At 43.6% G+C, this 22978-nt stretch overlaps 1 protein-coding gene across 9 annotated transcripts in view; it reads right to left on the reverse strand.

Annotated features, from left to right (window-relative positions):
* DTNB (dystrobrevin beta) overlaps window positions 1-22978 on the reverse strand; it is a 339918-nt gene that overhangs the window by 68778 nt on the left and 248162 nt on the right. For 6 of the 9 annotated variants that reach the window (XM_075595326.1, XM_075595324.1, XM_075595325.1 and 3 more), the window contains 3 exons: window positions 13049-13136; window positions 7891-7976; window positions 5424-5537 (listed from right to left, as the gene is read on the reverse strand). In XM_075595326.1, coding sequence (XP_075451441.1) covers window positions 5424-5537; window positions 7891-7976; window positions 13049-13136 — 288 coding nt within the window. Of the gene's footprint in view, window positions 1-3385; window positions 3475-5423; window positions 5538-7890; window positions 7977-13048; window positions 13137-22978 lie in introns of those variants that run through there. The other 3 variants (XM_075595327.1, XR_012800853.1, XR_012800852.1) reach the window with 3 other exon arrangements.

Consider the following 22978-nt stretch of genomic DNA (forward strand, 5'->3'; position numbering starts at 1 on the left):
CCATCAATTTGGAAAATGCAACTTATCATGTGCTGTATCGCCATTCCTTTTGTAAAATGCAATATGTGGAAATGGCTTTTTCCATTACATAACTCATACTGAAGATGATAGATGGTAAGAGCAAGACTCAGAGTTCTGACTATAATTTATCTTTCTGGATTCTTCTTACCAATTTAGTTGATAATAACGATTGAAAGATTAAAAATTGAATGTGGTTTTGACAGGAAGTTATTTTTTTTTGCTACATTTAGAGGGATTTGGGATTTTGAAGTCTCTTACGCCACAAAACCTTTACTTTCTGCAGCAATGTGAGCTGTTATTTGATGGTAAGCAAGGCCTTACTCACAGCCGTGGCTACTACCCCCGTTCCACTCGCAAAGCTTACAAAGCGTTCGACTATTATTATAGATGTGTTCACTTTCATTAGTAACTCACGTCTTTAGCACATACAGCCACAAACATAGAGGTGTTAATTAAACGTGTGGAAGGTACTACGAGAGAGACGTGCATGGGGTGTGCCCAGTGGCTGAAATGTGCACCCTGATAATGTCTACATCGATTGCTTAGATTCTCTATAACAATTAATTAGCTGCTGCTTTCTCTTGTAGAAATAATGATTGTATCGCATGTGATTAGAAATTAAAATGATTAAAAAATAAAGGGCTGAATATGTTTTAATACGATTAGATTATAAGCTCTCACTTAGATTGTAAGCTCTCCGGGGCAGGGATTTCCTTTCATATGGTCGGATTTTGTTTGTTGCACTTATTGTATTATAATTCCCTGTAGTATATTGTCTCTCTTGCAAAGCGTCAAGTACAGCTACTTGATTCAGGGAGTAATCCGATTGCCAATTCTTGGAGTCCGGAAGGAATTTTATTTTTCAATATGGTGATATGTCACTGAGGACTTTTGTTTGCCTTCCTCTGGATCAATAGTAAGTATAGATATAGGATAAAGTATCTGTCGTTTAAATTTAGCATAGGTTGACCTTGATGGACGCATGTCTTTTTCCAACCTCATTTACTATGTAACTATGTAGCTATATAAAGACATACATACTGTACACATGATTAGCTATACCGTGGTTTCCTTGCAACATCTTTTCCTGTATTTGGTTCAGGTAAAGTGTGGATTTACTAGTTGTGGGAGTGCTCAAAAGGAATCTGTTGCTTTATTTTAACTTTACCTTGGGCAAGTGATAAAGGTTAATATAGCTGCCAGTGCTTTATGCCATTGATGTTGAAGGGTTACAAATAGAAACATCTGGCACCAATGATTGCTGCCTTCGTAAAGGCTCATGCAGTGTCCAATGACAAGCTGTCGGTCGTCCATCACCTGGCATGTCATTAAAGTAAAATTAAATGGTTTCCCTGTGTGCCAGACTTGCTGACCTTGTAAATTAGGATTTTATGTGAGGTTGTACTAAAAGCTTAGTGGGCTTCCATTTGAATTATGCATGCCTGTCGTCTCCTATAGACTCTTCAGATTTGTCACCAGAGCGAGCAGCCTTGGTGACTTTATGCCGAGCCTCATTAATATATTAGGGCCATCTTTAATTCATGGAACCCTGTTTTTTTTTTGGGAATAGCTGTTTGATTCTGATTAAGGTTTTAATATTTCACCGAATTAAAAGGAAGTAAGAGATTTACACCTTCCCCCGTGTGATATGTGAGAGGGTCGGTGTGAAGTCAGGGAAGGGGAAAAGTGCTTGTAGTTACGTATCAATAGGACTTCGGGCTCATTACTTTCCCTTCAGTGGCGGTAAGATATAACTGTAACATGCATTGCAGATTACATCCCAGGTTGTTATGTCTGTTTTATGCTATGTTTTTTGCATTCCATTTCCCGAAGGTAAATGTACGGCAGTTTCACGGTAACTTGTGATAGGATATACAGCCACAGCTAAACTTAATCTAACGTTTACCCGTTTTTTTTCGCAGCCTTTTCTTTTCCCGGCCGGAATTGGCCGCGCGCCAGCCGCATCTCACGGCCGCACGCGGCTGGTTTTCCAATCAGCGCCTAATGGCGCTGAACAATAGAAGCGCCTGCGGCGCCGGAATAAAAAAACAGCCGCGTCTGCACGGGGTTTTAAATTAACCGCGGTGCAGGCCGCCTGAGAATAAGTTTAGCCGCTACTGTAATATACACCAAATAACTGGGTTGAACTGAACACGACTTAGATATAATAAAGAGAATTTATTCCTTAAAGAAGGTGAACACACAGGATAGTACAAATAACAGACAAGAAATACACTTACTTAGGGATTGGAATGATGAAGTAATCAAGAAAACAGAATTAGCAATTCAACAGCAATCAGGCATCAAGTACTTGGTAAAATGAAGACAAAGGGTATAGGCTGATACCAGTTTATATGTAATTCCAGTCCTATGCCTTATCATTGAGTGCAGGCCATTGGAGAACAATTATCTGCACCCAATCTCTAACGTGGGAACATTGATAACCCATGCCCCCCAGCTAGTTAGCACATGCGTACTTCTGGCCCTGAGGGTCTCATTTCTTTAGCTCCACACAAAAGTCAGGGCGCCGACATGTCTACCAGACCTGGATCTGGTCAGGAAACCCTTTGTCTATAGGTGTGAATTATAGCACTTACAGACCACTCAAGCCCTGCATTTCTCCGCCCTAATGTATACAGCTAGGGTGGCTGAGCCTTTGATCAGGGGGTCTGTTGTAGACAATAGGTCGCCCCCCTGAGCATTTACATTAACCAGATTCAGAAACCTTCGCGGGCTTTTGTCCCTGCTTCGAAATCTAATACAGTTTTTAATATTAAGACATATTAAAATAATCCGTTCGGCTGGGCCGAGCGGGCTGAAACTTGCCAGTCCCTCATGCCGGAGGTGACTCTCCATGGTGGCCAAGTTTCAGCTCGCTGCGACCTTCCGAGCCGGAGATACACAAATACAATTTAAAACCCTTATTACTTTAATGCAGGATTCTCCGCTCTAAAAATGAATCTCTGCTTTTCACTCTTTCCCATTGAAATCAACGGACTCCGCCGCTATAGGCTTCCAATGGAGCAACTCCGCCATTGAAGTCAATGGGCTCCGCCGCTATAGTCTTTCAATGGGGCAACTCCACCATTGAAGTCTATAGGGCTCCTCCGCCATAGTCTTTCAATGGAGTAACGCCGCCATTGAAGTCTATGGGGAAAATCACAATTCTTTACATTGGCCCATACTCCGTCTGGTTGGTCGGAGAGGCCTGGAAATGGCCATGCAGTCATGCTGGAACAGTGACTACATGTGACCCAGATCCCAGGCCTCTGGTCTTCTCAGGACCGGAGATATGGGCTTACACATTTTAGGCTTTTGGACTTAGCCGTTTTCTTGCGCTGTTCTTCCCTCCGCCATTGGAGTCAATGGCGCGACCCTTTTGGTGAGCGCGACCCTTTCCGGGGTCCTTAATTCTCGGACCCGGTGGTGGTCGAGTGTGGGGGTTCCTAGGATCTAGGGGCAAAAAGAATTTTATTTCTGGGTGCCCTAGAACCTAAGTTTCCCACGCCAATTGTAGTTGACCTTGAACTAGTGTGATGAAAAGCTCTTTGTCAGACATTGTATCCGCTTCTGCGGTTTGGCTGGCTGCCAACCCGTTCCTGGAGGTCGGCGTCGAGGAATCCCCATTGAAATCAATGGCTCCATTGACTTACAATGAGAACCGCCGCTCCTCCTCTCGGACGCCACCTGCTGGTCTTCGATGGAAACGGGCCCAAACCGCCGGATTCGCCATAGGTTTCAATTGAGCTGAAATGGCTACCTTTGGGAAACTGCAAAATGGAGCCTGAAAAGGCGGGAACATGGAACAAAGGGCTATAATCACTTCCTAATTATTAACCCTTCACCTCCCGAACGGATCCCAGTGTGTGTGTGGTGCAGACACTGAAATGGTGAGAATACATTATAACAGGGGAATACACATTTGGATGTTGCAGCAAGGTAAAAACCACATTCCTGGACCGCAGTCCAGTTAACCCCTCGCCTCCCTGGTGTTGTCAGGGGGTGGCTATATGGGGTGCAACCCCTTTAATACCGGGCCAATCCCCCTCTCCCTCTACAGGCAGTATGTTTAGTCACAAAACCGTCACACTGACCAGAGTGCCAAGGACTGAGATTCTCCTTTCCAAGTTATAAGCAGACCAGAACTTGCAGCTAAAATAAACCATTATTTAAATAGCAAAGGAAATGTGTAATATTCGCTAAATAAATAGAAAACAATCATTTATTAGCACAGGGATTCATTCTAATTATGCTGCTTTCATTTTGCCACAGGCTGCAAAAAATGTAATTGTAAGAACACTTCTATTTTCCCAGAAGACTCTGATAAGGTGGTTTCTCTTGACCCACATTTTGAGTTATCAGGTATAGCACTTACCGCCCTTTGCCTCAGAAGTAGAATTCTATCTGAATGTAAATAAACCATTGAGTGTTGTCTGAATCTCTGCAAATGAACCCTGAGGTGGTGGTGTGCTCCCACCCTAAAGTTCCCGAAACCGATTGTGAAAACATGAGACATTTACAAGAATTCACCATATTTGAAGTAGTCTTTGTGCTTGCTGCAGCTTTGCTGAACAGAAAGTTGTCATGTTAGAAGATTGAGAAAGGCAGCCTGAGTCAGTGTTTCTGTTTCACCTCCTAATTACACTGTCACGCAGAGGTGAGTGATGTAATTAAGGTCAGACCCCTGGCTTATACGATATTTTATAGATGGACACGTTAACTAACTCCCGAGACTACAACAAATTCACACACCCTGTGCACGTTTGTAATGTGTTGAAATAACTGTTGGTTATACACCTGAATAATTATTCCAGTTAATTATAACAAATAAAATTAGAAGTATTGACAAAAAACAAATCAGCACAATTATCAAAGTACGCCAAAAATAATAATCTGAGAACGCAACGTAACTCTTCCCACTGGAGACATCAAGATCATTTAAACAGCAAACTTATTTTTTTTTCATTTTTGTTAATTTCAATTAATTTTTTAAGTACTGAGTGGTGACCTTTAACACTTTGAGTGCAAGAGGAGCAGATGACACGAGATCATGTGGTCACTCCTTGGAGATCATGATAACGAGGTCACCACGATGATGCGAAGCAAAAAAAAAAGAAAGAAAAATAGGATACCGGAATATTTTTAAGAAATTGCTTTCAAAGGAATTTTTAGGAATGGGTTGCACCTTTAACGCTTATTGCTGATGACTTAGAAGTCCTATATTCCCTTATTTAATATGCTGTTAAGCCAATTCCCTGCACTGGAGAACATGGTAGTCCTTTTCTTTTAGATGGTGGTGAATGGTTTTCCAGTACTGGGAAGCATCTACACAGCACATTAAATCGAGGCCTAAGAGAGGAACTGGAGAAATGTACAGAAGGTGGTGTGGTAGTATTCCTTACCGCAGAAGCCGGAGCTCCGCTAGCAGAGTGGGGTTCTGTTGGGCCTTCTCTGGAGTGGGCTGGGAAGCCTGCTCATGTTCCAGCCGCAGGCGCTGTATTTCTTGCAATATTTCTCTAAAATAAAAGAAAATACGTTTTCATCAGTTAATCAAGTGATAACGTGGAACAGTGTATCGTTAAGAACCAGTGAACTAGAGTCTTTTTCCTTTAATCATGTTAAATATAGTGCCTATTTGTTGCCTTTAATTAGCTATAGATAACACTAATTGTTTTTACATCTAAATCCATAGTAATGTTTTCAAACCCCTTTGTCAGCAGTGAAGCCAACAGGAAAGCAAGAAATGATCCATTAGTTTATTGTTTCTTATAACGGCAAATGGTGAACATTTCCACTTTTATTTCCTGAGTTTTTCACATTAAACTAAGACATATCGGCCCATATTTACTAATAGGCCGTAGGGTGTCTTATTGTAGAGCAACAATGATTGAATATGGACCAGAATGTGCTACTGTTACAGTAAAACCTATTTATTTCAGGATAAAAGATGAAGTGAACAAATACCTCCTTTGGTAAAAAGAAACCGTCTGAAACATTGCCTTTTGTGGGATGCCTTTCCATTTACCATCAGGTAGGAACTATACGGAGCCCCTCTTTGGGAGTACTCTATCATTTAATGGGTTAACTGTGTAGGCTCACTCCAGCTTCTTCCCACCCTATCATGTGAGGTAGGATGACTTTACAGAAGGGTTTGTCACTCCTTTGTACTGTAGGTCTTGTGACATCCCCATATGGAGATAGAAGGGTATATACTGTATAGCTCCATCCAATGTTCTAGAATCAGGTTCATCAGAGTTCTACTGGGTTCCTCACCGTGAGTCCTGTATATAGGTTTTAGTGTATAGCTAAATGGATTAAGAAGTGTCCTATACTTGTATGCTGTTTTCAACTAAGGAGCGTGCCCTTTCATTAAACGTCAGTAGTAATAGTCCGAGATTGCTCTCACTATTGAACAGGAGGAAACATACTTTTAGTCAGGCGTTCTCAGCGTGTGTAACTCTGGTGTGTGTATGGATTGGCCCAACCGGAAGGTCCCAAGTGCAATCCTGATCAAATGGGTATGGAAGTAGTATGTGGTACACAGTAAAGGGATGTAAATCACGGAGGCAGGAGTCTATTCCATGGATATCCATTTCACGAGGCACCACTAACGTTATGCAAGACCTTGCCAAATGAATCCTTGCTACAGTACCGGTAACAAGCCAAGCATCTCCCCAGCATATGAGTGAGAGCTATAAAGGGGATGAAGCCCAGATAAGTCCAGTACTGCCCTAGAGTATGAGTGAGAGCTACAAACGGGATGAAGTTCAGAGTATTCTGTTTTGCCACAAATTTCTGCCAAGTGATATGAATGTCAATACCTGTGGAGCCTTATGGACAGATGTCAAATAAAGCACCTTTTATGTTTCACAAAAGCTCATGGCGCCCATCCTATTTCTATCTACTTATTCACACCCAGCCTTGACCTGCCCAGCACCCTGAACAGGTGTGAGAGACTGAGAAATGCCATGTATATAGTCAATCTGATGTAGACTCCTTTTGAGCTGGGTAAGGAGGGTTACATATACTTTAAGCATTAGTTCTTATTTCTCTTGGTGCTCAATACTCCAAGGAAAAGGATAGACGTGTTTATATTGTATGTTCAATGTGGCACGTTAGCTGTTGTATAGTCTATTATTCTTAAGTGGAGCTAGCAAATTCAAACAGCTGCCTTTAAAATATGACGTTTGTAAGGTCAACTGATTAAATACTGGCATTCAAACCGAGAGACTATTACAAAAGGAAAACGTATAATGCAAATGTGTTTCTCAATGCCTTTGTACAGTAGCTTCAAAACACAAACTGTTGGAGCGTAGGCATCATGAGCTTTATTTGTGCTCAGAGACGTCATCCTGAGCAAAGCATTATTCTTATTATAAGTCATACAAAATACTTCCAAGTTACTAAGAACAGTTGCATTTTAGGGGGAGGGCAGTTCGCTCTGTTTCCTACAAGGAGGAATCCTACCCCAAGACCCTTCAGATTAGCGCTCTGTCATCTCTCCAGTGTTAACTGCTGAAGGCATGTCTCCTCCATACCCCATGAAGGTCTAGGAGGTGCCCCAGAGCAGGTGAATAAGAAGAGTGCAATACACACAACAGAAAGGGTCCTACCATGGTTATTACACCATACACATTCATAGCATTTTACTGTTTGAATTGGCGTTCTCGCATATCACTGGCACAGGGATTTAGGGATTGAAACTGGAGTATAATGTTTTATGTGGAACAGTTTAATATACCCAATACAAAAAAAAAACCCAGACCGTAAATAAATAGAAATGAGACCCAACAGGACTGCTGCAGTGGGATATAATGCATCTCACACATTTCCCCTGTGCATGATGTAAGGGAAACAGTAAAAGTGCACCTGTTCTTGCTCTCCAGCTCTGCGATCAGCTGCCGCTGTTGCTTGTTTGCATCAAAATTGAAGCTGAGCTCTGTGGGTGGTCGAGGCTGCGAGAAATCACACGGACAGCCGTCAGTCAAAACAAAGTGCCAAAAACAATGATTGTATGTGGGTAAGTGAAAACACATACGTTGCATATATATATATATATATATATATATATATATGTATATATATATATATATATATATATATACACATACATACAGTGTTCGACAAACCTATACATTTGCTCGCCCCGGGCGAGTGGATTTAACCCCCGGGCGAGTAAATATTGGCCCAAGCAGCACACGTTTGGTACTAGGTGGCGAGTAGATTTTTTTTGTGTGGCGAGTAGATTTTCTGGTGATTTGTCAACCACTGTGTGTGTGTGTATATATATATATATATATATATATATATATATATATATATATATATATAATAGCTGAGAGACCCGGCGTTGCCCGGGATGCAATTTTGGGGGGGGGGCGTACAACAGGGTTAGGCTTCCCCCCCCCATTGACAGCTAGGTGGGTGACTGAGTTGACTGAGTGTGTGGGTGACTTTGTGGGTGGGTGGGTGACACTTGACTGAGTGGGTGGGTTGGTGACTGAGTGGGTGACTTTGGGTCGGTGACTGGGTGGGTGACTTTGGGTCGGTTTGACTTTGGGTCAGTGGGTGGGTGACTTTGGGTCGGTGGGTGGGTGGGTGACTTTGGGTTGGTGGGTGGGTGACTTTGGGTCGGTGGGTGACTTTGGGTCGGTTTGACTTTGGGTCGGTGGGTGGGTGACTTTGGGTCGGTGGGTGACTTTGGGTCGGTGGTTGGGTGGGTGAGTTGGGTCGGTGGGTGGGTGAGTTGGGTCGGGGGGTGGATGACTTTGGGTCAGTGGGTGGGTGACTTTGGGTCAGTGGGTGGGTGACTTTGGGTCGGTGGGTGGGTGACTCTGGGTTGGTGGGTGGGTGGGTGACTTTGGGTGGGTGGGTGACTTTGGGTCGGTGGGTGGGTCGGTGACTGGGTGACTTTTTCAGGGTCGGTTACTGGGTGGGGTCGGTGAGTGGGTGGGTGGGGTCAGTGACTGGGTGGGTGGTTTTGTGTGAGACTGGGTGGGTGAGTGTGAGACTGAATGGGTGGGTGAGTGTGAGACTGAATGGGTGGGTGAGTGGGAGACTGAATGGGTGGGTGAGTGGGAGACTGAATGGGTGGGTGAGTGGGAGACTGAATGGGTGGGTGAGTGGGAGACTGAATGGGTGGGTGAGTGGGAGACTGACTGGGTGGGTGAGTGGGAGACTGACTGGGTGGGTGAGTGGGTGACTGACTGGGTGGGTGAGTGGTTGACTGACTGGGTGGGTGAGTGGGTGACTGACTGGGTGGGTGAGTGGGTGACTGACTGAGTGGGTGAGTGGGTGACTGACTGGGTGGGTGAGTGGGTGACTGACTGGGTGGGTGAGTGGGTGACTGACTGGGTGGGTGAGTGGGTGACTGACTGGGTGGGTGAGTGGGTGACTGACTGGGTGGGTGAGTGGGTGACTGACTGGGTGAGTGGGTGACTGACTGGGTGAGTGGGTGACTGGGTGGGTGAGTGGGTGACTGACTGACTGACTGACTGAATGGGTGGGTGACTGGGTGACTGACTGAATGGGTGACTGAATGGGTGGGTGACTGAGTGACTGGGTGGGTGGGTGAGTGGGTGGGTGACTGAGTTGACTGAGTGGGTGGGTGACTGGGTGAAAGTGACTGGGTGGGTGTGTGGGTGGGTGGGTGACTGACTGGGTGGGTGACTGACTGGGTGTGTGGGTGACTGGGTGTGTGGGTGGGTGACTGGGTTTGTGGATGGGTGACTTTGACTGGGTGGGTGGGTGACTGGGTTGGTGGGTGGGTGGGTGACTGACTGGGTGGGTGACTGACTGGGTGGGTGACTTGACTGGGTGGGTGGGTGACTTGACTGGGTGGGTGGGTGACTTGACTGGGTGGGTGGGTGGGTGACTTGACTGGGTGGGTGACTTGACTGGGTGGGTGGGTGACTGAGTGAGTGGGTGACTAAGTGAGTTTTTGGGTGACTAAGTGAGTGGGTGGGTGGGTTACTGAGTGGGTGGGTGGGTGACTGAGTGGGTGGGTGACTGAGTGGGTGGGTGACTGAGTGGGTGGGTGACTGGGTGAAAGTGACTGGGTGGGTGTGTGGGTGACTGGGTGACAGTGCGTGGGTGGGAGACGGTGGGTGACTTACCTTGACCCCGTGGCATCTGGCTGGGGCAGGAGGTGAGTTCGGGAAGCTGGGGGGGGCAAGAGTGGCAGGAGACCCGCGCCGCGCTTCCCTTCCGTCCGGGAGCCGGCGCACGTGAGGGGGAGTCCCGCGCCGCGCTTCCCCTCTCCGGTAGCGGCGCACGTGAGGGGGAGAGCAGGAGGCCCGGCCCGCGCTTCCCCTCTCCGGTAGCGGCGCACGTGAGGGGGAGAGCAGGAGGCCCGGCCCGCGCTTCCCCTCTCCGGTAGCGGCGCACGTGAGGGGGAGAGCAGGAGGCCGCGCCGCGAGGGGGGAGGAGCCTGGAGTTTGCTGCTGAGCAGGAGGGCCGGAGCGCACGGTGAGGGTGATGGTGCGGCTGGGGATGTTGCGGAGCGTGGGGATTTGGGTGAGGTGGGGGGAGAGAGTGAGGGGCACCGCGAGAGGAGGGGGGGGGTGTGGAAGGTGAGCTGCGGTCCAACTGACGGGGGAGAGTGAGGGTGCGTGTGTGTGTGTGTGAGGGGGGGGGGAGGTGTGTGAGGGGGGGGGAAGGTGTGTGAGGGGGGGGGGAGGTGTGTGTGTGTGTGTGTGTGTGTGTTTTTGCCCGTCACTCTCCCTCAGGCCAATGAGAGGTGCGGGGGCGGGCAGGCCAAGGGACCAATGAGATTGCCGCTAGGGACGCCGACATACAGTGCTTTCAGAAATATATAGTAGATATAAATAAACCTGACCAGCATCTGCTTCTGTCACTTAAATAAAACAGCTGTGAATTAAATTCCAAACCTCACCAAATAATTTTTCTATTGCACCTAAATCTATCTGCTAGGGGAACTTGTCTACCAGATCCCGATTACATTAGTTATTTGTTATTTATATGATTGTCACGTGTATTACTGCTGTGAAGCGCTATGTACATTAATGGCAATATATACTGTATATATACATACATACTCCTCTAACAGACCCGTTTGAATTTCTTTGCATATTATTTATTGCTGCCCATTATTGTGACCACATCCTTTACTCGCTCAGTCACTACCACTTGATAGTTCCCCTCTTATTCTTCCGCTTGCTATTACTTCCACTCCAAGCCCACGTAGTCAAACAATAGTCTATTCTAGGATATCTATTCTCTTTGTGAACTCAAGTCCTCCCCCTCAAGTCCTCCCCTTGGCTTCCAATCCAGCACCATGCCTTCATGAAGCATACCCCACACAAATCTACCTTTGACAGTTTCATTCAAGATATCATCAAATCATTCTCCAAGATCTTCTCCCTTCGCAACCAATTGACAACGAAATGCTACTCTCTATAAAGATTACTGTGACCCCCTTCCTTACGTTTTCCCCTACAGTATGTCACTGCACTTTCTCTATGTGTCCTTCACAATCCAGTCATTACTTTTGCCATTACAGTATTGAAACATCATCATACATCATCAAGTGGACAAAAAGACTTCCTCCCTGCTACTCTCACGTTCTACTCCTTCCTCTCATTCATCACCTTCTACCTTTCCTTGGGCTGCCCCACGACTCTGCAATTCTATGCTCAATAATTTGATTTTGTCCCTACTAGTTCGATATGTTGCATGGCGCCAGAATGCACATCTGGGTTGAAAACTAAAGCTGAAAGTCTTGAGCACCTTTTACACACAATTTCCATCAAAGAGCTTATTTGAACTGCAAAGCATCCAGCAATTTGTAAATAAGCCACAGTGAAATAAAACTTAAAACTCAATTATATACAATGCCTTTCCTACTGGAAAACAGCTAGAAAAAAAGTTAGCACACAGGTGACAATACCTCCTGAAATCAAAATTGAAACCAATCAGAATAATAGCTTGTAAATAAAAACACTTTTTGGTAAAGAATTGCATATACATTTCCAAAAGCAAATTTGTTTTACATGAGCTTTTAACAGCTCTTACTTGTCTCTCAATGCAAACATTTCGTCTTACACTCTACATATCATTTTGTGTGTTCGTTAAAATGTATAAAGGTATACTGCTGCGGCCGAGTTTATTCGAGCATTTGCCCGTTCTCGGCTGCAGCAGTTACCTGGCGCGCGCCGGAGGGTGCCGGGCCCGCGCCGAAGCAGCGGAGGAGAGGCCCGCCGATCGCGGCTTCCCCCTCTCCTCTCCGGGTCCGCCGGGTCCCCCGGAACCCCCTGCCGCCGTCCCCCACATCGCGGGACACCAGGGCTCCCTCGGGGAGCCCTGGACGCGCGTGCAGGGGGCGCAGGCTCCCGATGACGCGTGACCGCGCGCACGCCGAGGGGATGCCACTTGCAAGCCGGGAAATCTCCCGGCTTGCGGAACTGGCCACACTTCAATAAAGTGTGTCGCCAGTGTATGGTATGGTATGGTATGGTATATACTCCGTAAACGACATTGCTTCATCTTTTATAAGGTAAGGAACGATGCGTCGCTTATAAAATGTATAAAATAACCCAAATAAAATGTATAAAGCAGATGAACTTTTCACATGGATTGATGGAAATGATTTAGAAACAGCACATGTAGCGGGAGTGCAGCATTATCTGACACCCGCTGTAAGAGCATTACGGGCGCCTCCTTCATATCCATAACCGGTTCTGTACGCAAGCAGTAATCCAAATGGTCATTTTCTAAATACAATAGTTAGTTAATTTTTTTAAAATGATTATTATTTTAAAGCTGGAAGTGCATAAAAAATGTGATTGAATTAATTGGACTGACTAAAACTGAACTTGTTTTTAACCTATGTTTGAATTAATCTGCTAAGCTTTTGATCCCAAGAATGTTATGTGCAAACAACCCTCCTAGAGAATCTTCTTTACACCGTATGTAGCTTAAAGTTAATCGCTTTCATGGCAGAAAACCACAGTGCTTAATAGAAAGATTTCTGAACTGATACAGTCTGACAGATTATACAAACACTCACCGAGTTCCCAGCTTCTGCTGCCAGTCGTGCTGCATATCTGGCAATCAACCGGTGTTCCTCATCCAGTCTGCTGGGGCTGTCCAATACACTGCCAAGGAAAACACACATCCTATTAACAAACAGAAGCTGCAGAATATCTATACCAAGTACCTCAGACACCTACCACAAAGCAGAACCACAGATGACCGCTATCAAGCTCTAAAGACCGGTTGAGACTGAGGGATCTAGACCCAAAAGAGGTTTAATGCGAAACGTTTGATGTGAAAGAGTTAAACATCTTTGGCTTTGAGATGGATACTGCCAAAATGAGCGAGTCAGACTTCTAAAGGAGTGACACTCACTGATAGTGAGTACCGAACGTTCTGAAACCTCGTGTGCACCATCATGAAACCTCCTCATGTGCACTTCGTAAAGAACCCACCTGTCTGATCATCTGGCTTCTTGTCACATACGTAAAAGGGGGGGGTACAGTAAGTAGGAAATCGAGGCCACCACACGAGTGGATTAGGTTATCTGAACAACAAAACCAAAAACAGAACCAAGTTCCTCACCCCAGTCTGAATGAAATGCGCACTTCCTGTAAGCAGCATGAAATAGTTGCAGCAGATTGCCCATACAGCCACTTGGCTGCAGTGACTACTTTCTGTTGGAGAGTCAGTGCACTGCCAGCTAAGGAAAAACACAGCAGAGCAAAACATGAAGAGTAAACCGGCAAAGGGGAATTCCGTGATCACTGCTGTTTTTCTTTGACATCTTTTATTAAGGAGAACACCCAGAGTATAAGAAACACTCTTCATTGCAAAAAAAAAAGCTTACTTTGTTTAAATATTGTAATGATGTTTGGATAAAGAAGATATTTCTTAGAAAAAGAAAAAACAAATCTGAACATAAATTCAGGGATGACGCCCATTGGAATGAATGGGAGTAGAGGCGTGCCACAGCTTAGCACCTTTGTGTGCATCTGGGCCTTAGGCTTTTGAATCCACTGGAACACATGCATCCGTTAGGACTAGCTTCCAACCCATCATTGGTCTGTGGCTACATCCCTTCTCCTATCCCTAAAGTAAGGCTTCCACCCATTTATTTCTGTTGGAGACAATGCTGGTAAACAGTTATGGTCTTCTGAGCGGTCAAGGACATTTGGTCGCTGTGACTCACCCCGCCACTGGAACCTGCCACCGCCCCCACCCCTGCCCCTACCCTAAAACTCCCTACCCCAAGTCCTTACCCTAAAAACCCCTACCCTAACCACTAAAACCCTTAAATTAACCCCCTAACCGCTAAAACAGACTGTGAAAGAAATCCATGCTCTGGAGTGTTTTAATCTAATCTCTTTTGTGATGAGACGGTTTGTAATCTGGGGTATACACAGGTACATTGTTGATGCATTTCCTGCATGGCATGAGGGCTGGCACCCCAGGGGTACAGGGTACATCATGGCATTAACACTCATTTTCTAGGGGTACGTTGTATTTGGAACTATGCAGAGCCCCGCATCCTTACATCACGGGGGTCTGCCTGCGATCACGTGACTGCTTCCCCAAGCAATCCCGTGGTCCCAATGCCAGAAAAACCTGTGGCATTTAGGTGCCGGCCGTCTTTCTGCGCTGAAAAAGTGAAGAACAATTTCCAAATAAAAGAACAGAAACGTAATCATTTCTACTTCAGCAAAAAAGTGATATTTCTACATAAGTGGAACCACATTTTTCTAAGGAAGCCCATTACATTGATAAATTGTTTGAAATAGCCTTTTTTTTATTTTGCCGCTATGTTGGACTGATCCTTTTAACGTTGTTTTCTATGCTGCGGCCAGGCAGGGAGCGGGCGCGCTGGCGCTCGTGCGCTGCGCCCTGCTCGGCTGGGCGATTCGTGGCTGGCTAGGTGCGCGCTTCTCTGGGGGCGCGGCCACAACGTCACGGAGCTGGTTCGCCCTCATTGAGCGAACCGCTCACGTGACGCGCTTGAGAGCGGCAAAATCAAATTTGCTTGCTCTGCAAGCATCTAAGCACAGAGCATGAGCAGGCACTCGCTCACGCTGGCCACACACATTGCTTCAATGTGTTTCATAGCGGCCAGCGTGTGAGTGCCCGCTCAGAGCCACCCTGGCTGAGGCCTTAAGTGCAGTCTGCTTTAGACTAGATTTTTCTAATTGATTTCGACTGTAATATACTGTATGTTTCTAACATGTTTACACATGTATATATCAGTAGTTATGATATGTTTAATAGCTTTTCCAATTTAGGACCCAATGCCAAAATCTGAATGTTAAAGATAAATACCACAGATTAAAAAAACAAACATATTCCTAATTTCAAACAGTGGAAAGAAGGCAACAATTTCATATCAGTGATCAGAGCGAGTAACATTTGCAGTGCCCATTATTTTCCATGTTTTGCAACTCACAGAAACACATATACTACAGCATTTGCCTTGGGTCTCCTTGTGGCATGGCTATCATTGTGAGTAACTGATAACGCGTACTGCATGAATGACAAATGCCAGCGGCGCGGTGGTGTCATGTCATGGCACTACCAGTATGCCCACATTACTGACTCCAGCAGAACGGTCTTCTATAGAACGCAAAACAACCACAGAAATAACATTTGCCTTCAATGTGGGCAAAGTGAAAGTATTAGATGGGAGTCTGTTGATCGCATATCCAACTCGGGGAATAAATCTCCTTCTGTGTATGTTGCAAAGCCCCATTTGAATTTCCCAGGTTTATAAACACGGATTATTGAATGTCACGGCACGAAAGATAAATTGATGGAAAAGAACTGAAATTGGCAAATGTTTTTATAAATAAAAGAACTGTGCGGACTATTTATCAGTCTAACGCAGACCTCTATAATAAGTCACAAGTTAAACGCTGCATACAAAACAACATTTCCCATCCAGTATTACATGGAAATCGCTGGCTCTGTCACTGCCGATTGATGGAGTAATTCAGTTTACAGCCTGTTTCCGAACATTCGGGTTTCTTCACATTGTGAAGGGCTTCTAATTTCAGTAGCAATTAAAAAAACACCACTTCTTTGCAAGAAGTAATGCAGAGTCAGGGCTCTTCAAACAAGTGGCACTCAGGCCACATCTGGTCTCAGAAGTGGCCCTTGGGCAATCATTGCTTTTGCTCAGGCAGCGAAATCCAATTGTTACACGGACGCTCGCTATAAACAAAGGCGATAAACATATATGGAACGGATGTTATTTTTAAGGTCTTTCTAGATATAACAGTATATAAAAATACATTATGGCACACTTCTGGTTTTCTAATCCGCCCCTTTTGAAAACGAGTTGAAGAACACTGCATTAAGTTATATCTATAAATGACAATTGATGTGACAATATATACAGTATGTCAAATATTTTTTCTAAACAGATGATTATAATGCTGATTTAGTATATTGGGGTGGCCGCCCGAGAGGGTATGGAACGGGAAAACCAGACTTAAAGCCCCAACACCCGTTTCTTGTGACTATACGGCTTTTACATAATGCATCACACAGACAATGGCGCACACCAGCGAAATGTCAGAAAAAAACTGATCAATATCATTTAGAAACTCGGTGACTCCGGTGTTTACAAACAGTTTCACCAAACAGGAGCAGACCAATTTAGCGGATTAAAAATATAATGTTTAAACTATGTTGTTTTTTTTCCCCCATTCTAAAAGTGGCCATTTTACTTTACATGATATGAAAAATAAATGCTTTTCAATTTCAATAGGACCACTCAATCCCGCCTGTGCCAATCCCGTGTTTCATCCACATCATTAAGGATGTCATCAGAATGTAAGCACGAAGGCTTCACATCCATCATATGTTAGAGCAGTGATGCGCAAACTTCTTGAGCTGCTCCCCCTGGCGGGCAGCTGCAGCGGTTGCGCCCCCCTCTCCAAGGACTCGGCGCCAAATGAATTCACCCTTTGAATGTTAGAATACAGTATAATTTAGCACACAAGACTATAGTTGGCCCTCAGTTTGCATATACTCACTTGGACGCTGATTAGATAATGATTGATGCTCCTCTGCCTCTCTCACTTAAGATCAACTACAACCTTTAAAATAAACTGCAAATTACTAACATATCGTGGGTGGATGTCGCCTTGAAGTCTATAGTGTTCTGCGTCAGTCCCCAGTGGAGATCTTGTAAACACAGAACTTTACTCTAATAATATGCAGGAGGTGCAGGGGTCTAACGGGACGGAACAAAATAATGATTTGCTACCAAAGTGGATAAGAGTACTGCAAAAACAGCAAAGTCAGCTCTGGGTTGGGGAAAAAAAAACTAATGGTGATATTGGAGACATCACTTGGTGTCAGAAACAGATTGGTACCTTGCACCATGGAGGTGACGAAAGCCCATGGAAAGCTAATTCATAGTCTGTTTAAAGAGTAACATAAATAGTGTGCATTGACAGGCCGCTGACAGATTTCCCGGGGCCTAGGTAGGACTCATTGCATTTATTTAATTGATGGTTCCAGGTATGCGTTCGCTTCCCTTTACATACTGTACATCTCATTGCACTTCCTCATAGGAACTTCTTGAGAAACCAGCAAATAAATACAAATATTATACACACACACCTACAATATATATATATATATATATATATATATATATATATATATATATATATACACACACACACACACACACACACATAAATATACATAGTCTATGTATCTGAGCACCATACGCTTTCTGGACTACTATATGTTATTTGAAGGGTGGGAAGTCACAGCAAAGAAGGAAGAGATGATGTGTTTGCTGTTGGGCCACAATGGGAGAAGCGCAGAGTAAAATTACCTAACAAACAAAAGGCAGCAAAGGAGACTCCAACAAGGAGATCACTGCCACTGTGGCCTGACTTTATAGAAAGAACAATACTTCTACATGTTCTACAGACACGCATGAAGATAGATTACACAAATATACTTTTCTTCCTTTACCAAAGGCAATCCTGTGCAATGTAGTCCGTATTCATGCGAGTACTACTGAGTCCAGTTAACCCCAACACACACTATTCCTATAAATGGGGTACTCTGTTCAGAATTGGAGGTAATCCACCCGAGGCTGACAATTCTTTACATGTTATACAGTACATCAACTCTCCCAGATACTGGCTGTATTTTATACATATTTATGTAACCATGTCTTGTTAACCCAATATGAGTCATTTTAGAAGGTCGAGAAACCACATGGGAAGGATTTGCCACCACCTCACAAGGGACAAAATACAAGTTGGCCCTGATCCCACCTGCTAAGATTGGAACCTCTCTGGGGAGCAATCCAATCACAAGATCATACCACAACAGTACAATGAACAAGTAATCCCTATAACATAATTAGCATAATACCACAAATGTGAATGAGGTCATGGAAATTAAATCAACATGTGATTTGCGATGTAATGGAAAACCAGATGGAGCCGATTAACCCGTCTCAATTATTGTCAGTAGGAGCAGATGATTATGGCTTAGTGACTTTCACTTCAATTCCTACATGCAAACAACTAAACTTACAGGTACTGGGTCATCAACATCACAATCTGGATTCAACTTTCATTGAATTAAAAGGGATTAGAATTTAACTACAGTGGACAAGCAAAACTTATTTATATAAGTAACGTATCGACTTCTGCATGAGTGGAAGGGTTCATGTAAAGGATACGACGTGCACAGTCTTTCATACAAATGTCACCAAATCAACTTGTAAAGTCTCTGGGGCAGACTTGTATTAGTCATTGCTGTGATTTCCAGTGTGTGTGGAACATAATGGAGCTTAGAATATATATGCGTGCGACCAACCCTTGCCAAATATGTCCCCATTAATACTACTGGTGGACATATTTTGTTTATGTTAGATTAGTCTTTAGGTCTAATATGCGGGGGGGGGGGGGAGGGGGGATCTGATTTCTTTGTTCACTCTTGTTTGAGTAGAACGAAAGAAATGGGTAATTTCCTACATGTTTTCCCTTAAAAGCCAAACTTGTTGTTGAGTATTATAAGAACAGGTTGGTTCCCTGATGCTAACCCGCAGTACCAAGATATTAACCTTTTTTCCTAATAAATTCTAAGTACATCACTCTTGCCTCATTTGGAAAACATTGTCCAGAGCAACTCGATCTGGTTATAGTTCATACTTTTAATTGTGCTCCAGGGAGTAGATAGATAATATATGATCTATTAAAAAGAAACTAAATGCAGACTTTGCAACTTAGTTGTATGTACAACTATCTGTCATTAAATCATATTTGATATAATGATAATAATAAACTAACCGCTTGCATGTGTGACAGGTTAAGTATAGAGGACGTGCACTCTTTAATATCGCCATAGTAACCAAATATTTTTAAGTTAGAAAAGTAGAAAAGGAGTGAGAGATTGCTGAAGACTGCAGACTTGTGATCAGAAGTACAACACGTGCGCTCGTGTGTCCATAAGCACTTGGCAAACAATGAAAGGATCCTTTCATACATTCTGAAAGGGCAAATCAGTCTGTTAACTTATCACAGCAAACATTTAAAATTCATAAAATGTTATAAACTTTGATAACTTAAACACTAGCAATGCAAACAGAATTTCAATGAAAATACAGTGTAACGTAAACAAAACAAGTGGATGAAAATAAAATAAAAACAACATGAAATTCAGGAACAAAAGTGAGTCTTATATCAGAAGTGGTGAAGGTGTAGAGGAGCACAGCAACGTTTCTTGGCAGCTTACCAGCTAGTGGATCGCCAAAATAAGGGTAACTCCAGGCAGGGATTAAGTATTAAAAGAGTACTTTAATGGTCAGTGCAAAACATAACAAAACAATGGTAGGAGCGCACCTACTTGAGAAAGTCCTTTACGGACGAAACGCGTAGGTGCGCTCCTACCATTGTTTTGTTTTGTTTTGCACTGACCATTAAAGTACTCTTTTAATACTTAATCCCTGCCTGGAGTTACCCTTATTTTGGCGATCCACTAGCTGGTAAGCTGCCAAGAAACGTTGCTGTGCTCCTCTACACCTTCACTGTTTATGCTTATCCTGAGAGGACTGCACGCAAGAACGGATCCACGCATCAAGGACACCACCAAGGGAGGTAAAGGGCGTATGCCCATTATTATTTTACCCTCCAATACTGGACTAACTGAGTTATTTCCCCAGGGTGTTGTATACAGTACCATCAATAAGAGACCTATTTTGGGGTACCCGCGTGGGAACCACCAGGCCTCTGGATTCACACCCTGGGAGGTTATGAATTATACCTTATGTCCCTAAACCTGGATCCAACTATGGTATAAAGGATTATCAATACAATTATGAGCTATCTATGGTGATGCACCATAAACACCACTTACCTACTTATATCAGAAGTGAAATAGTTGATGAGCAGCTACTGTACAAATCATTTTATTGTAACTCATCTCCGGCTCCACTAAGCTCCATCCATTTATATTGTCCATTATTAAAACAACTATTGTGATATGCAGCTGCTGTATTTGATCATGAAAAAAACCCATATAGCACATATACATATTCTGATGCCCGGCAGAAAGACAACGCTTCAGTTGGTATATATGGTTACGGTTACTGTTTCTGAGCGCCTGGTGGGTTAATCTTCGGATTTACCTGGTTACATATTATATGGTTACGGTAACAGGACTGAACGTGGAGACGGATTGGTGGTATTTGCAGAATGTGAAAACTTCTATATGATAAATTATTTCTTCAAGAAGAACCCACACAGAAAATGGGTATTAGTGGACTCAACAGAAAAAGAATTCAATTGACTATATCCTAGCCAACAAAAGACGCATGACTGAAGTGATCACTGACTGCTTCTCTGCCAATCACATCTTAATGCAGAGATGGAAAGAGGAAACCCGATTAAAATACAAAAACAAAGAGCAAGAACCTCAACAATTACAACAGAGAATGTAAACACGATCTGAGAAATTGCTGAAGCTTGCTCGAGATGCATGGGGATATTTTAACATTTATGCAATTTTCTGAGACTTGTAGCTGGAAGTGCAGATAACACTGCTAGAATTGCTAACAATAAACAAGATGGGAAAATATCAAATGAGACCAGGCTGCTACCGGCTAAACAACAAGCAATCCCAATATGCGTGTAACTGAAGGTGTAGGATGGTCTTCTGCCCGTTTGTGAAGTTTAAAGACGACAAAGATGTATGATTGGGAAGAAGAAAATCGTATATTAGCATAACCAGACGACGGCCAAAAGTAAGATGGGAGGATGAAGTTAGATCATTTGTTAGAGCAACAAAGCGAAGTGAGGCTTGCAGCTGCAGTACCTGTAAGATGACAGGGGAAGCCTTCATCCATCATTGGGTGGACAAGCGCTGAAGATGATTTATACATACTCCCACAGCATCATTACATAGACATGGTCATCCCAGCCTTTAGATACACACAAAACTCTTTCCCCCACTGTAGCCTATTTTCCTCTCCCTCTTTCTTGTAGATTGTAAGTCCCTCAGAACAGGTCCCTCCTTACCTATGACGAAGTAGAGACATAAGGGGGTCTGACGTAACAGCATTAGGGTCAAAGCAGCCATTTTATTTGACTATTTTAGTCCGCCATCTTGTCTTGTCTTTATAAGTTTTTATGTCATCATTCTATGTGAGGAAATCTGTGTGAACGAACGTGTGAAACAGAATGGAATGTTTTCGCTCCTAGCTGATTTTATTGATCTTTCCTCATCCAATCAGCTCCAAATGAAAGTGTAAACAGGCCAGAAGTTATGAGAAGCCTTGTTAGAAGTCTAAGATAAGCTCAGATTCTTACCGTGAACTTGTTTCTCATACTCATATGCCAGGTGGCAGAACAGAAACATCACATTTAACCCCAAAATGATTTTTTAGCTTACGTACATTTATCCAGTATTATTATGTATTACAAGATTATGTCATTTTAGTTGACGCACACTTACATCATTTGTTATGTATTACAAAATGATGTCATATTTAGTGACGTGCAAGCCCCCCCATAAAGGGGTGGAGCTTTAGTTTTTAGGGTATAAATATATGGCATACCGTGTTATCTGGGTGAGAGCTTTTTGTTTTGAAGCTGTCTCCACTGTGTGCACTCTGAATAAACTCATTTGATAACTGAATTTTTGTTGTAACATTTTTACAGCTTTTACAGATGGTAGCAGAGGATGGTTTCCAATATCTCGGATGCAGAGCACCTGAACAGGCCACTCCTCGGACACTCAAACCTGAGCGCTCATAAGAATCAAGGTAAAAGGCACCTTTTGAGGAAAGCCTGAGTTTAAAATTGTTTGAGTGCTGTGTAGAGAGCTGGTCCTTAAAGGGTGTTTCTCTGAGTGACGGAAACCAGCAGTATCAAGTGAGTTTATTATTCTCTGTTCCTGTAATAATTTTAAAGTGTAAGAGTTGTTAAGAGTTGTTAGGGGCTAAAGTGAGAGTCCCGTTAAAAGCTTTGGTGATTTTGGTGAAGAGAGGGAGTGTTTGTATGCTTAAGGGATTGTTTTCAGACCGTCCTGGGTTGTGATAAATATTTTTGTTGTCTGAGCAGGACGGGTCCCTGATTGTACATTTGCTCTGTCTTGTCATTAACATAGCAAGTGAGTTTATTCATGGATATCTGTTTAGAAGGTCTTATCTGTATCCATGTTATAAAAGTATAAGGTTAATCAGGACTGGGTTGGACCTGCTGAAGTAATTCAAGTTTTTTCTTTGGTATAGTTATGGTGAAAAAATATGATTGGGGAACAGTCTCGTGACAGGTCCCTATTTGCATATTTACACTATTCAGAACAATAACATGCCAAAAGAGTTGTACGTAATCAGCTTGCGATGATTATTGTAACGCTAAAGTGTACAGGTCAATTAAATTTGTCTATTGTATCAGGAGTATTGTACAGGTCAATTAAATTTGATTATTGTATCAGG

The sequence above is a fragment of the Ascaphus truei genome, chromosome 4, assembly GCF_040206685.1.
Source record: "Ascaphus truei isolate aAscTru1 chromosome 4, aAscTru1.hap1, whole genome shotgun sequence".
Classification (NCBI taxonomy): Eukaryota; Metazoa; Chordata; class Amphibia; order Anura; family Ascaphidae; genus Ascaphus; species Ascaphus truei.